Below are 15,524 nucleotides of genomic sequence, written 5' to 3'. Positions count from 1 at the left end.
TAGCAGTAAAATTCTATCCCACATTTCGGCTCCGGAGTTAGGGAACACGGAACAACGTATAGGCCCTGGGGAGATAGCGCAGCTAAGCGGACAAGGGCACATGTAGGAGTGTGGGGATAGATGCATGGGATAGGTTGGGGAAGAGTGTGTGGGTGGGATTATGTTCTGTGTAAGTTAGTGTGGGGGAGGTCTTACCTCAGTGCCACTTGGGATTCAGGCCAGCAGACAGCTTCCCTCCCGCCCGCCCTATTAGTATATTTTGTCGCAGCTAGCCGGGGGTATGTCCTTGCCAACTGAGTTTGAGGTTTGAGTATATGGAATGAGATGAACAAGTTTTTTAAGGTCTCAAACCTCCCCTGCTTCAAAGGTTAAACTTTAGGTTGCCTGAGGTCTCTTGCCCATCGAGCGTGGATAAGGTCGGCTGATGGCAGGCATTGGAAATATATGATTTTTATGACGAGGGGGGAGGTGAGAGGGAGTGGTGATTAGGAACCACTGTATGTTTATTGGCAAGGACGGTTGGGTCACTGTATAACACTATGTGTGGAGTTATATATGTATATATGTTCATTTATGCTTATTTATGTCTAACATTTTGATTACAGAAAGAAGAGATTTAATAAATAAAGTTATGGATGTGTTATGCAGTAATTTAGTTTGTGATAATAAATGCTGTGGCCTGTTCATCCATACTAAGTGGTCTGTCATTACTGGGGGGTTGAATGGAGTTAGATTTTGTTCTAGGCTGCATCGCGATTCCCCACTACGTACATACAAGGGCCTGAGAGGTGTAGACATGTAGCAACAGACTGCCTGGCCTAACCATAATTTTCCACTAATTGTGGAAGGAGATGAGTCCACGAGTAGATTTTCCTCACTCAGTCACCGGTTTTAGCTAGTTAGGTAACTATCTAAAACAATTTAAGATTTGACGGCAAGTTTGAAGAATTATCAAAGAAGATTGCGGATATCAGTTGAATAAAGACCAATACAAATCAATGCTCGGTGTTATGGGTACTCATCTGTGATGCCTCCCTACTGATAACAGATTAACCCGCATTTCTCCAGAATAATAACAGTGATCCAGTCTGGCTGCCCGGTTTACCTGCTGAGTTTAGGACAGCTACTGCTGAGGTCTATGAGTTTAGTGAATTGATCATTGCAGATTTTCGCATCATTAAAGCTGTACAGAGAGGTTCATATAGAGACATATAAAGCAATATACACAGAGTTGTTTGTGCATGTGTATGTGTTTATTGTATGTATATCTGCAGACAGACTGTGCTGCTGGCGCTGCCTGAACTGTCGAATTCAACAGCACATCTGTTTGCTATAACTTCCTCCCCCCTCTCTCTGTTCTCCTGACACTTAGTGGATACTAGCTCTCATTTGTTAACCCAAATTAAACCCCCACCCCTCTCTCCCTCTGTATATATATATGTAATTATGTTTTATATACATATATATATATATATATATATATATATATATATATATATATATAAAACATAATTACATGAAATACATTTAGTTAAATGGATGATACATCTCGGTTTCAAACACACACTCTTAGACAGTCAATCTGCAATCCCCCCTTAGCACACACATACACACACACACACACATGCAACCACACACACACACACACACACACACTTCCACTGACTCTACCAGCAGTCTGCACAGATTGAGTCAGTCAGCAGCAGCAGCAAGTTAGCAACCTTCCCAAACATGACCCGTACTGTGCTTCTCTGCCTTTCGCTATTCTGTGGGCTCTGCTGGGGCCAGAACCCCGATACACAGACTAACTACACAAGGTAAGGACTATGACTGTCTGTAACTCCCTTACATATAAAGAAGTATACATTTCAGGACTAGGAAATTCTATACCTCCCCTATACAGAATATCTATATATATGTGTGTGTGTCAGGACTGTTCCAATCTATATCTTCAATATTATATACAGGATATAATGTCAGGACTGAGAAACTCTATACCTCCTCTATATATAATCTATATATGTCAGGACTGAGAAAGTTTATACCTCCCCTATATATACTGTATAATGTCAGGACTAAGAAAGTCTATACCTCCCCTATATCTAATGTATATATGTCAGGACTAAGAAAGTCTATACCTCCCCTATATAGAGTGTATATATGTCAGGACTAGAAAGTCTGTACCACCCCTATATATAATGTATATATGTCAGGACAGTCTATACCTGCCCTATATACAATATGTCAGAGCTGTAACAGTCTATACCTGCTCTATATACAATATGTCAGAGCTGTAACAGTCTATACCTTCCCTATATACAATATGTCATAGCTGTAACAGTCTATACCTGCCCTAAATAAAATATGTCAGAGCTGTAACAGTCTATACCTGCTCTATATACAATATGTCAGAGCTGTAACAGTCTATACCTTCCCTATATACAATATGTCAGAGCTGTAAAAGTCTATACCTTCCCTATATACAATATGTCATAGCTGTAACAGTCTATACCTGCCCTATATACAATATGTCAGAGCTGTAACAGTCTATACCTTCCCTATATACAATATGTCAGAGCTGTAACAGTCTATACCTGCCCTATATACAATATGTCAGAGCTGTAACAGTCTATACCTACCCTATATACAATATGTCAGAGCTGTAACAGTCTATACCTTTCCTATATACAATATGTCAGAGCTGTAACAGTCTATACCTTCCCTATATACAATATGTCAGAGCTGAAACAGTCTATACCTTCCCTATATACAATATGTCAGAGCTGTAACAGTCTATACCTTCCCTATATACAATATGTCAGAGCTGTAACAGTCTATACCTGCCCTATATACAATATGTCAGAGCTGTGACAGTCTATACCTTCCTATATACAATATGTCAGAGCTGTAACAGTCTATACCTGCCCTATATACAATATGTCAGGGCTGTAACAGTCTATACCTCCCTATATACAATATGTCAGAGCTGTAACAGTCTATACCTTCCCTATATACAATATGTCAGGGCTGTAACAGTCTATACCTTCCCTATATACAATATGTCAGAGCTGTAACAGTCTATACCTTCCCTATATACAATATGTCAGAGCTGGAACAGTATATACCTTCCCTATATACAATATGTCAGAGCTGTAACAGTCTATACCTTCCCTATATACAATATGTCAGAGCTGGAACAGTATATACCTGCCCTATATACAATATGTCAGAGCTCTGACAGTCTATACCTTCCCTATATACAATATGTCATAGCTGTAACAGTCTATACCTTCCCTATATACAATATGTCAGAGCTGTAACAGTATATACCTGCCCTATATACAATATGTCAGAGCTGTAACAGTCTATACCTTCCCTATATACAATATGTCAGGGCTGTAACAGTCTATACCTGCCCTATATACAATATGTCCGAGCTGTAACAGTCTATACCTTCCCTATATACAATATGACAGAGCTGTAACAGTCTATACCTGCCCTATATACAATATGACAGAGCTGTAACAGTCTATACCTTCCCTATATACAATATGACAGAGCTGTAACAGTCTATACCTTCCCTATATACAATATGTCAGAGCTGGAACAGTATATACCTTCCCTATATACAATATGTCAGAGCTGTAACAGTCTATACCTTCCCTATATACAATATGTCAGAGCTGGAACAGTATATACCTGCCCTATATACAATATGTCAGAGCTCTGACAGTCTATACCTTCCCTATATACAATATGTCATAGCTGTAACAGTCTATACCTTCCCTATATACAATATGTCAGAGCTGTAACAGTATATACCTGCCCTATATACAATATGTCAGAGCTGTAACAGTCTATACCTTCCCTATATACAATATGTCAGGGCTGTAACAGTCTATACCTGCCCTATATACAATATGTCAGAGCTGTAACAGTCTATACCTTCCCTATATACAATATGTCAGAGCTGTAACAGTCTATACCTGCCCTATATACAATATGTCAGAGCTGTAACAGTCTATACCTGCCCTATATACAGTATGTCAGGGCTGTAACAGTCTATACCTGCCCTATATACAATATGTCAGAGCTGTGACAGTCTATTCCTGCCCTATATACAATATGTCAGAGCTGTAACAGTCTATACCTGCTCTATATACAATATGTCAGAGCTGTGACAGTCTATTCCTGCCCTATATACAATATGTCAGAGCTGTAACAGTCTATACCTGCCCTATATACAATATGTCAGAGCTGTAACAGTCTATACCTGCCCTATATACAATATGTCAGGGCTGTAACAGTCTATACCTGCCCTATATACAATATGTCAGAGCTGTAACAGTCTATACCTGCTCTATATACAATATGTCAGAGCTGTAACAGTCTATACCTTCCCTATATACAATATGTCAGAGCTGTGACAGTCTATTCCTGCCCTATATACAATATGTCAGAGCTGTAACAGTCTATACCTGCCCTATATACAATATGTCAGAGCTGTAACAGTCTATACCTTCCCTATATACAATATGTCAGAGCTGTAACAGTCTATACCTTCCCTATATACAATATGTCAGAGCTGTAACAGTCTATTCCTGCCCTATATACAATATGTCAGGGCTGTAACAGTCTATACCTGCCCTATATACAATATGTCAGAGCTGTAACAGTCTATACCTGCCCTATATACAGTATGTCAGGACTGTAACAGTCTATACCTGCCCTATATACAATATTTCAGAGCTGTAACAGTCTATACCTGCCCTATATACAATATGTCATAGCTGTAACAGTCTATACCTGCCCTATATACAATATGTCAGGGCTGTAACAGTCTATACCTGCCCTATATACAATATGTCAGAGCTGTAACAGTCTATACCTGCCCTATATACAATATGTCAGGGCTGTAACAGTCTATACCTCCCTATATACAATATGTCAGAGCTGTAACAGTCTATACCTGCCCTATATACAATATGTCAGAGCTGTAACAGTTTATACCTGCCCTATATACAATATGTCAGAGCTGTAACAGTCTATACCTTCCCTATATACAATATGTCAGAGCTGTAACAGTCTATACCTGCCCTATATACAATATGTCAGAGCTGTAACAGTCTATACCTGCCCTATATACAATATGTCAGGGCTGTAACAGTCTATACCTGCCCTATATACAATATGTCAGAGCTGTAACAGTCTATACCTTCCCTATATACAATATGTCAGAGCTGTGACAGTCTATTCCTGCCCTATATACAATATGTCAGGGCTGTAACAGTCTATACCTGCCCTATATACAATATGTCAGAGCTGTAACAGTCTATACCTGCCCTATATACAATATGTCAGGGCTGTAACAGTCTATACCTTCCCTATATACAATATGTCAGGGCTGTAACAGTCTATACCTTCCCTATATACAATATGTCAGAGCTGTAACAGTCTATACCTTCCCTATATACAATATGTCAGAGCTGGAACAGTATATACCTTCCCTATATACAATATGTCAGAGCTGTAACAGTCTATACCTTCCCTATATACAATATGTCAGAGCTGGAACAGTATATACCTGCCCTATATACAATATGTCAGAGCTCTGACAGTCTATACCTTCCCTATATACAATATGTGATAGCTGTAACAGTCTATACCTTCCCTATATACAATATGTCAGAGCTGTAACAGTATATACCTGCCCTATATACAATATGTCAGAGCTGTAACAGTCTATACCTTCCCTATATACAATATGTCAGGGCTGTAACAGTCTACACCTGCCCTATATACAATATGTCAGAGCTGTAACAGTCTATACCTTCCCTATATACAATATGACAGAGCTGTAACAGTCTATACCTGCCCTATATACAATATGACAGAGCTGTAACAGTCTATACCTTCCCTATATACAATATGACAGAGCTGTAACAGTCTATACCTTCCCTATATACAATATGTCAGAGCTGGAACAGTATATACCTTCCCTATATACAATATGTCAGAGCTGTAACAGTCTATACCTTCCCTATATACAATATGTCAGAGCTGGAACAGTATATACCTGCCCTATATACAATATGTCAGAGCTCTGACAGTCTATACCTTCCCTATATACAATATGTCATAGCTGTAACAGTCTATACCTTCCCTATATACAATATGTCAGAGCTGTAACAGTATATACCTGCCCTATATACAATATGTCAGAGCTGTAACAGTCTATACCTTCCCTATATACAATATGTCAGAGCTGTAACAGTCTATACCTGCCCTATATACAATATGTCAGAGCTGTAACAGTCTATACCTGCCCTAAATACAGTATGTCAGGGCTGTAACAGTCTATACCTGCCCTATATACAATATGTCAGAGCTGTGACAGTCTATTCCTGCCCTATATACAATATGTCAGAGCTGTAACAGTCTATACCTGCTCTATATACAATATGTCAGAGCTGTGACAGTCTATTCCTGCCCTATATACAATATGTCAGAGCTGTAACAGTCTATACCTGCCCTATATACAATATGTCAGAGCTGTAACAGTCTATACCTGCCCTATATACAATATGTCAGGGCTGTAACAGTCTATACCTGCCCTATATACAATATGTCAGAGCTGTAACAGTCTATACCTGCTCTATATACAATATGTCAGAGCTGTAACAGTCTATATCTTCCCTATATACAATATGTCAGAGCTGTGACAGTCTATTCCTGCCCTATATACAATATGTCAGAGCTGTAACAGTCTATACCTGCCCTATATACAATATGTCAGAGCTGTAACAGTCTATACCTTCCCTATATACAATATGTCAGAGCTGTAACAGTCTATACCTTCCCTATATACAATATGTCAGAGCTGTAACAGTCTATTCCTGCCCTATATACAATATGTCAGGGCTGTAACAGTCTATACCTGCCCTATATACAATATGTCAGAGCTGTAACAGTCTATACCTGCCCTATATACAATATGTCAGAGCTGTGACAGTCTATACCTGCCCTATATACAATATGTCAGAGCTGTGACAGTCTATACCTGCCCTATATACAATATTTCAGAGCTGTAACAGTCTATACCTGCCCTATATACAATATGTCATAGCTGTAACAGTCTATACCTGCCCTATATACAATATGTCAGGGCTGTAACAGTCTATACCTGCCCTATATACAATATGTCAGAGCTGTAACAGTCTATACCTGCCCTATATACAATATGTCAGGGCTGTAACAGTCTATACCTCCCTATATACAATATGTCAGAGCTGTAACAGTCTATACCTGCCCTATATACAATATGTCAGAGCTGTAACAGTCTATACCTGCCCTATATACAATATGTCAGAGCTGTAACAGTCTATACCTTCCCTATATACAATATGTCAGAGCTGTAACAGTCTATACCTGCCCTATATACAATATGTCAGAGCTGTAACAGTCTATACCTGCCCTATATACAATATGTCAGGGCTGTAACAGTCTATACCTGCCCTATATACAATATGTCAGGGCTGTAACAGTCTATACCTGCCCTATATACAATATGTCAGAGCTGTAACAGTCTATACCTGCCCTATATACAATATGTCAGAGCTGTGACAGTCTATACCTGCCCTATATACAATATGTCAGAGCTGTGACAGTCTATTCCTGCCCTATATACAATATGTCAGAGCTGTAACAGTCTATACCTTCCCTATATACAATATGTCAGAGCTGTAACAGTCTATACCTGCCCTATATACAATATGTCAGAGCTGTAACAGTCTATACCTGCCCTATATACAATATGTCAGAGCTGTAACAGTCTATACCTGCCCTATATACAATATGTCAGAGCTGTAACAGTCTATACCTGCCCTATATACAATATGTCAGAGCTGTAACAGTCTATACCTTCCCTATATACAATATGTCAGAGCTGTGACAGTCTATTCCTGCCCTATATACAATATGTCAGGGCTGTAACAGTCTATACCTGCCCTATATACAATATGTCAGAGCTGTAACAGTCTATACCTGCCCTATATACAATATGTCAGGGCTGTAATAGTCTATACCTGCCCTATATACAATATGTCATAGGTCTGACAGTCTATACCTGCCCTATATACAATATGTCATAGGTCTGACAGTCTATACCTGCCCTATATACAATATGTCAGAGCTGTAACAGTCTATACCTGCCCTATATACAATATGTCAGAGCTGTAACAGTCTATACCTGCCCTATATACAATATGTCAGAGCTGTAACAGTCTATACCTGCCCTATATACAATATGTCAGAGCTGTAACAGTCTATACCTGCACTATATACAATATGTCAGAGCTGTAACAGTCTATACCTGCCCTATATACAATATGTCATAGGTCTGACAGTCTATACCTGCCCTATATACAATATGTCAGAGCTGTAACAGTCTATACCTGCCCTATATACAATATGTCAGAGCTGTAACAGTCTATACCTGCACTATATACAATATGTCAGAGCTGTAACAGTCTATACCTGCCCTATATACAATATGTCAGAGCTGTAACAGTCTATACCTGCTCTATATACAATATGTCAGGGCTGTAACAGTCTATACCTGCACTATATACAATATGTCAGAGCTGTAAGTCTATACCTTCCCTATATACAATATGTCAGGGCTGTAACAGTCTATACCTGCCCTATATACAATATGTCAGAGCTGTAACAGTCTATACCTGCCCTATATACAATATGTCAGAGCTGTAACAGTCTATACCTGCTCTATATACAATATGTCAGGGCTGTAACAGTCTATACCTGCCCTATATACAATATGTCAGAGCTGTAACAGTCTATACCTGCCCTATATACAATATGTCATAGGTCTGACAGTCTATACCTGCCCTATATACAATATGTCAGAGCTGTAACAGTCTATACCTCCCTATATACAATATGTCAGGGCTGTAACAGTCTATACCTGCTCTATATACAATATGTCAGAGCTGTGACAGTCTATACCTTCCCTATATACAATATGTCAGAGCTGTGACAGTCTATACCTGCCCTATATACAATATGTCAGGGCTGTAACAGTCTATACCTGCTCTATATACAATATGTCAGAGCTGTGACAGTCTATACCTGCCCTATATACAATATGTCAGAGCTGTAACAGTCTATACCTTCCCTATATACAATATGTCAGAGCTGTGACAGTCTATACCTGCCCTATATACAATATGTCAGGGCTGTAACAGTCTATACCTGCTCTATATACAATATGTCAGAGCTGTGACAGTCTATACCTGCCCTATATACAATATGTCAGAGCTGTAACAGTCTATACCTTCCCTATATACAATATGTCATAGGTCTGACAGTCTATACCTGCCCTATATACAATATGTCAGAGCTGTAACAGTCTATACCTGCCCTATATACAATATGTCAGAGCTGTAACAGTCTATACCTTCCCTATATACAATATGTCAGAGCTGTAACAGTCTATACCTGCTCTATATACAATATGTCAGAGCTGTGACAGTCTATACCTGCCCTATATACAATATGTCAGAGCTGTAACAGTCTATACCTGCCCTATATACAATATGTCATAGGTCTGACAGTCTATACCTGCCCTATATACAATATGTCAGAGCTGTAACAGTCTATACCTGCCCTATATACAATATGTCAGAGCTGTAACAGTCTATACCTTCCCTATATACAATATGTCAGGGCTGTAACAGTCTATACCTGCCCTATATACAATATGTCAGAGCTGTAACAGTCTATACCTGCTCTATATACAATATGTCAGAGCTGTGACAGTCTATACCTGCCCTATATACAATATGTCAGAGCTGTAACAGTCTATACCTGCCCTATATACAATATGTCATAGGTCTGACAGTCTATACCTGCCCTATATACAATATGTCAGAGCTGTAACAGTCTATACCTGCCCTATATACAATATGTCAGGGCTGTAACAGTCTATACCTGCCCTATATACAATATGTCAGAGCTGTAACAGTCTATACCTGCCCTATATACAATATGTCAGAGCTGTAACAGTCTATACCTTCCCTATATACAATATGTCAGAGCTGTAACAGTCTATACCTGCCCTATATACAATATGTCATAGGTCTGACAGTCTATACCTGCCCTATATACAATATGTCATAGGTCTGACAGTCTATACCTGCCCTATATACAATATGTCAGAGCTGTAACAGTCTATACCTGCCCTATATACAATATGTCAGAGCTGTAACAGTCTATACCTGCCCTATATACAATATGTCATAGGTCTGACAGTCTATACCTGCCCTATATACAATATGTCTGAGCTGTAACAGTCTATACCTGCCCTATATACAATATGTCAGAGCTGTAACAGTCTATACCTGCCCTATATACAATATGTCAGAGCTGTAACAGTCTATACCTGCCCTATATACAATATGTCAGAGCTGTAACAGTCTATACCTGCCCTATATACAATATGTCAGGGCTGTAACAGTCTATACCTGCCCTATATACAATATGTCAGAGCTGTAACAGTCTATACCTTCCCTATATACAATATGTCAGAGCTGTGACAGTCTATTCCTGCCCTATATACAATATGTCAGGGCTGTAACAGTCTATACCTGCCCTATATACAATATGTCAGAGCTGTAACAGTCTATACCTTCCCTATATACAATATGTCAGAGCTGTGACAGTCTATTCCTGCCCTATATACAATATGTCAGAGCTGTAACAGTCTATACCTGCCCTATATACAATATGTCAGAGCTGTAACAGTCTATACCTTCCCTATATACAATATGTCAGAGCTGTAACAGTCTATACCTTCCCTATATACAATATGTCAGAGCTGTAACAGTCTATACCTTCCCTATATACAATATGTCAGAGCTGTAACAGTCTATACCTTCCCTATATACAATATGTCAGAGCTGTGACAGTCTATTCCTGCCCTATATACAATATGTCAGGGCTGTAACAGTCTATACCTGCCCTATATACAATATGTCAGAGCTGTAACAGTCTATACCTTCCCTATATACAATATGTCAGAGCTGTGACAGTCTATTCCTGCCCTATATACAATATGTCAGAGCTGTAACAGTCTATACCTGCCCTATATACAATATGTCAGAGCTGTAACAGTCTATACCTTCCCTATATACAATATGTCAGAGCTGTGACAGTCTATTCCTGCCCTATATACAATATGTCAGAGCTCTGACCGTCTATACCTTCCCTATATACAATATGTCAGAGCTGTAACAGTCCATACCTTCCCTATATACAATATGTCAGAGCTGTAACAGTCTATACCTTCCCTATATACAATATGTCAGAGCTGTGACAGTCTATACCTGCCCTATATACAATATGTCAGAGCTGTAACAGTCTATACCTGCCCTATATACAATATGTCAGAGCTGTAACTGTCTATACCTCCCTATATACAATATGTCAGAGCTGTAACAGTCTATACCTGCCCTATATACAATATGTCAGAGCTGTAACAGTCTCTACCTTCCTATATACAATATGTCAGAGCTGTAACAGTCTATACCTTCCCTATATACAATATGTCAGGGCTGTAACAGTCTATACCTGCCCTATATACAATATGTCAGAGCTGTAACAGTCTATACCTGCTCTATATACAATATGTCAGAGCTCTGACAGTCTATACCTGCCCTATATACAATATGTCAGAGCTGTAACAGTCTATACCTTCCCTATATACAATATGTCAGGGCTGTAACAGTCTATACCTGCCCTATATACAATATGTCAGAGCTGTGACAGTCTATACCTACCCTATATACAATATGTCAGAGCTGTAACAGTATATACCTTCCCTATATACAATATGTCAGGGCTGTAACAGTCTATACCTGCCCTATATACAATATGTCAGAGCTGTGACAGTCTATACCTCCCCTATATACAATATGTCAGAGCTGTAACAGTATATACCTTCCCTATATACAATATGTCAGGGCTGTAACAGTCTATACCTGCCCTATATACAATATGTCAGGGCTGTAACAGTCTATACCTGCCCTATATACAATATGTCAGAGCTGTGACAGTCTATACCTGCCCTATATACAATATGTCAGCGCTGTAACAGTCTATACCTTCCCTATATACAATATGTCAGAGCTGTGACAGTCTATACCTGCCCTATATACAATATGTCAGGGCTGTAACTGTCTATACCTGCCCTATATACAATATGTCAGAGCTGTAACAGTCTATACCTGCCCTATATACAATATGTCAGGGCTGTAACAGTCTATACATGCCCTATATACAATATGTCAGAGCTGTAACAGTCTATACCTGCCCTATATACAATATGTCAGAGCTGTAACAGTCTATACCTGCCCTATATACAATATGTCAGAGCTCTGACAGTCTATACCTGCCCTATATACAATATGTCAGAGCTGTAACAGTCTATACCTGCCCTATATACAATATGTCAGAGCTGTAACAGTCTATACCTGCTCTATATACAATATGTCAGAGCTGTAACAGTCTATACCTTCCCTATATACAATATGTCATAGGTCTGACAGTCTATACCTGCCCTATATACAATATGTCAGAGCTGTAACAGTCTATACCTCCCTATATACAATATGTCAGAGCTGTAACAGTCTATGACTGCTCTATATACAATATGTCAGAGCTGTAAGTCTATACCTTCCCTATATACAATATGTCAGAGCTGTAACAGTCTATACCTACTCTATATACAATATGTCAGAGCTGTAACAGTCTATACCTTCCCTATATACAATATGTCAGAGCTGTAACAGTCTATACCTACTCTATATACAATATGTCAGAGCTGTAACAGTCTATACCTTCCCTATATACAATATGTCAGAGCTGTAACAGTCTATTCCTGCCCTATATACAATATGTCAGAGCTGTAAGTCTATACCTTCCCTATATACAATATGTCAGAGCTGTAACAGTCTATACCTGCCCTATATACAATATGTCAGAGCTGTAACAGTCTATACCTTCCCTATATGTCAGAGCTGTAACAGTCTATACCTGCCCTATATACAATATGTCATAGGTCTGACAGTCTATACCTGCCCTATATACAATATGTCAGAGCTGTAACAGTCTATACCTGCCCTATATACAATATGTCAGAGCTGTAACAGTCTATACCTGCCCTATATACAATATGTCAGAGCTGTAACAGTCTATACCTGCTCTATATACAATATGTCAGAGCTGTAACAGTCTATACCTGCCCTATATACAATATGTCAGAGCTGTGACAGTCTATACCTGCCCTATATACAATATGTCAGAGCTGTGACAGTCTATACCTACCCTATATACAATATGTCAGAGCTGTAACAGTCTATACCTGCCCTATATACAATATGTCAGAGCTGTAACAGTCTATACCTGCTCTATATACAATATGTCAGAGCTGTAACAGTCTATACCTGCCCTATATACAATATGTCAGAGCTGTGACAGTCTATACCTGCCCTATATACAATATGTCAGAGCTGTGACAGTCTATACCTGCCCTATATACCATATGTCAGGGCTGTAACAGTCTATACCTTCCTTATATACAATATGTCAGAGCTGTGACAGTCTATACCTTCCCTATATACAATATGTCAGGGCTGTGACAGTCTATACCTGCCCTATATACAATATGTCAGGGCTGTAACAGTCTATATCTGCCCTATATACAATATGTCAGAGCTGTAACAGTCTATATCTGCCCTATATACAATATGTCAGGGCTGTAACAGTCTATACCTGCCCTATTTACAATATGTCAGAGCTGTGACAGTCTATACCTGCCCTATATACAATATGTCAGAGCTGTAACAGTCTATACCTTCCCTATATACAATATGTCAGAGCTGTAACAGTCTATACCTGCACTATATACAATATGTCAGAGCTGTGACAGTCTATACCTGCCCTATATACAATATGTCAGGGCTGTGACAGTCTATACCTGCCCTATATACAATATGTCAGGGCTGTGACAGTCTATACCTGCCCTATATACAATATGTCAGAGCTGTAACAGTCTATACCTGCCCTATATACAATATGTCAGAGCTGTGACATTCTCTATCTGGAATTCTATATTTGTGAACTGAATAGTATATTTAGATTATTTCAGCTATATGACATAGTATCAGCTAGTTTAGACGCATATGGCGATCAGGTCCGGTATAAATCAATGGAGTCGCCCTACAAAGAGCAATTCTTGGGCAACGTTCTAAAAGTGAAGTAATCAGCAGGAATATTTTATTGATTTCCATGGCGACTGCTTGTACCTTTCTCTCCCCATGTTAAAAGGGTAATAAAGATGTGGATCCCGTTCTCACTGTACCTAGAGGGGTGTCAGCTACACCTCCTTGACGAGGCCCGAAGAAGGCTGAAACTGTTGTCCGGGGTTGCGTATCTCTTGTGCAGAAAGGACTTACTGGTATTTCGGTTCTGGACTGTCCTTACGGGTGGGATCAGTCTGATATGCAATGGTCTAGGTTCTCTCTGTAATGGCATCAATGATTTTGAGACCTTAGCGGGGATTTACAGAAGGTCAAGAAGCTACTGAGGTTCTCTAAGTTTTTGTCTGTTCTCAGGGTTGCTATACTATCTGTTTTTGTTGCTTGTACTCTTACCATTTCATCCATAAATCCCACTGCTTGTCTACAGGAGAGTTGATCAGTTTGTTTGTGCACTGATCACATTTTTTAATAAAATGTGTATAACAGGGGGTTTCTAAGGTTCAGGATTATTAATCTTTTTTTTTTTTACTTGGGCTTAACAACAAAATGTATATTTTTTTCTTCCCTCCTGCCCCCCCCCCCCCCCCGCGTCCAAATAAGTTTTAATGGGGATCATTTACTACACTATGGATTTTGGAGAATCAATAAGGAAATTGCAAATTATAGACCTAAATAGCCAGTATGAGAAAATACCGTCGTATGAGAAGCTCTTCGAATACAGCAATTTTGACCCTAATGTTCAATTCCCTGGTCAGTTCTCTACAGATTCCTGTTTAATAAATAATCTTTAAGGGTTTTCCTGAAATGAAAGCAACTGTCAGTCATGGAGAGTGATGGGCACATCACCCAGGACTGTTTTATGAGTGACCTGCACAAAATAAAACAAAGGTAGACTTTGTACAGCTCTGTGGCATGTGTTTGCACATTGTTAATAGATTCTAGAAGTTTTTGTATAACATTTGATGGAGACAGAGAAGACAAACATCAGGTCAGGGACACAATTTGTTTGTCTAATCAATGAACAAATATTTATGTAAACTTTGGTCTAACTTTATATTCTATTATACCAATCAAGTTCCCTCCTACACCAACTCCCCTACTATTAGCTCTGCTAGTAGCTTCCTCCTCTCTACACGGTGCCGTCAGCTACAGGGCTACAGCCCACTGCTGTGGTTATGGTTCTAGGAA

The 15,524-nt window shown here is 39.1% G+C and overlaps 1 protein-coding gene across 2 annotated transcripts in view; it reads left to right on the top strand.

Moving 5' to 3' along the window:
- The first annotated feature begins 1,618 nt into the window (after window positions 1-1,618).
- Window positions 1,619-15,524, top strand: part of PCOLCE (procollagen C-endopeptidase enhancer) — a 62,532-nt gene continuing 48,626 nt past the window's right edge. Inside the window, exon 1 of one of the 2 annotated variants that reach the window (XM_063449767.1) lies at window positions 1,619-1,817. In XM_063449767.1, coding sequence (XP_063305837.1) covers window positions 1,732-1,817 — 86 coding nt within the window. In that variant the 5' untranslated portion in view covers window positions 1,619-1,731. The remainder of the gene's footprint in view (window positions 1,818-15,524) is intronic. The other variant, XM_063449768.1, reaches the window with a different exon arrangement.

The sequence above is a fragment of the Pelobates fuscus genome, chromosome 3, assembly GCF_036172605.1.
Source record: "Pelobates fuscus isolate aPelFus1 chromosome 3, aPelFus1.pri, whole genome shotgun sequence".
Classification (NCBI taxonomy): Eukaryota; Metazoa; Chordata; class Amphibia; order Anura; family Pelobatidae; genus Pelobates; species Pelobates fuscus.
Note: the sequence above shows the minus strand (reverse complement) of the source record. Positions and strands in the feature narration are given on the sequence as shown.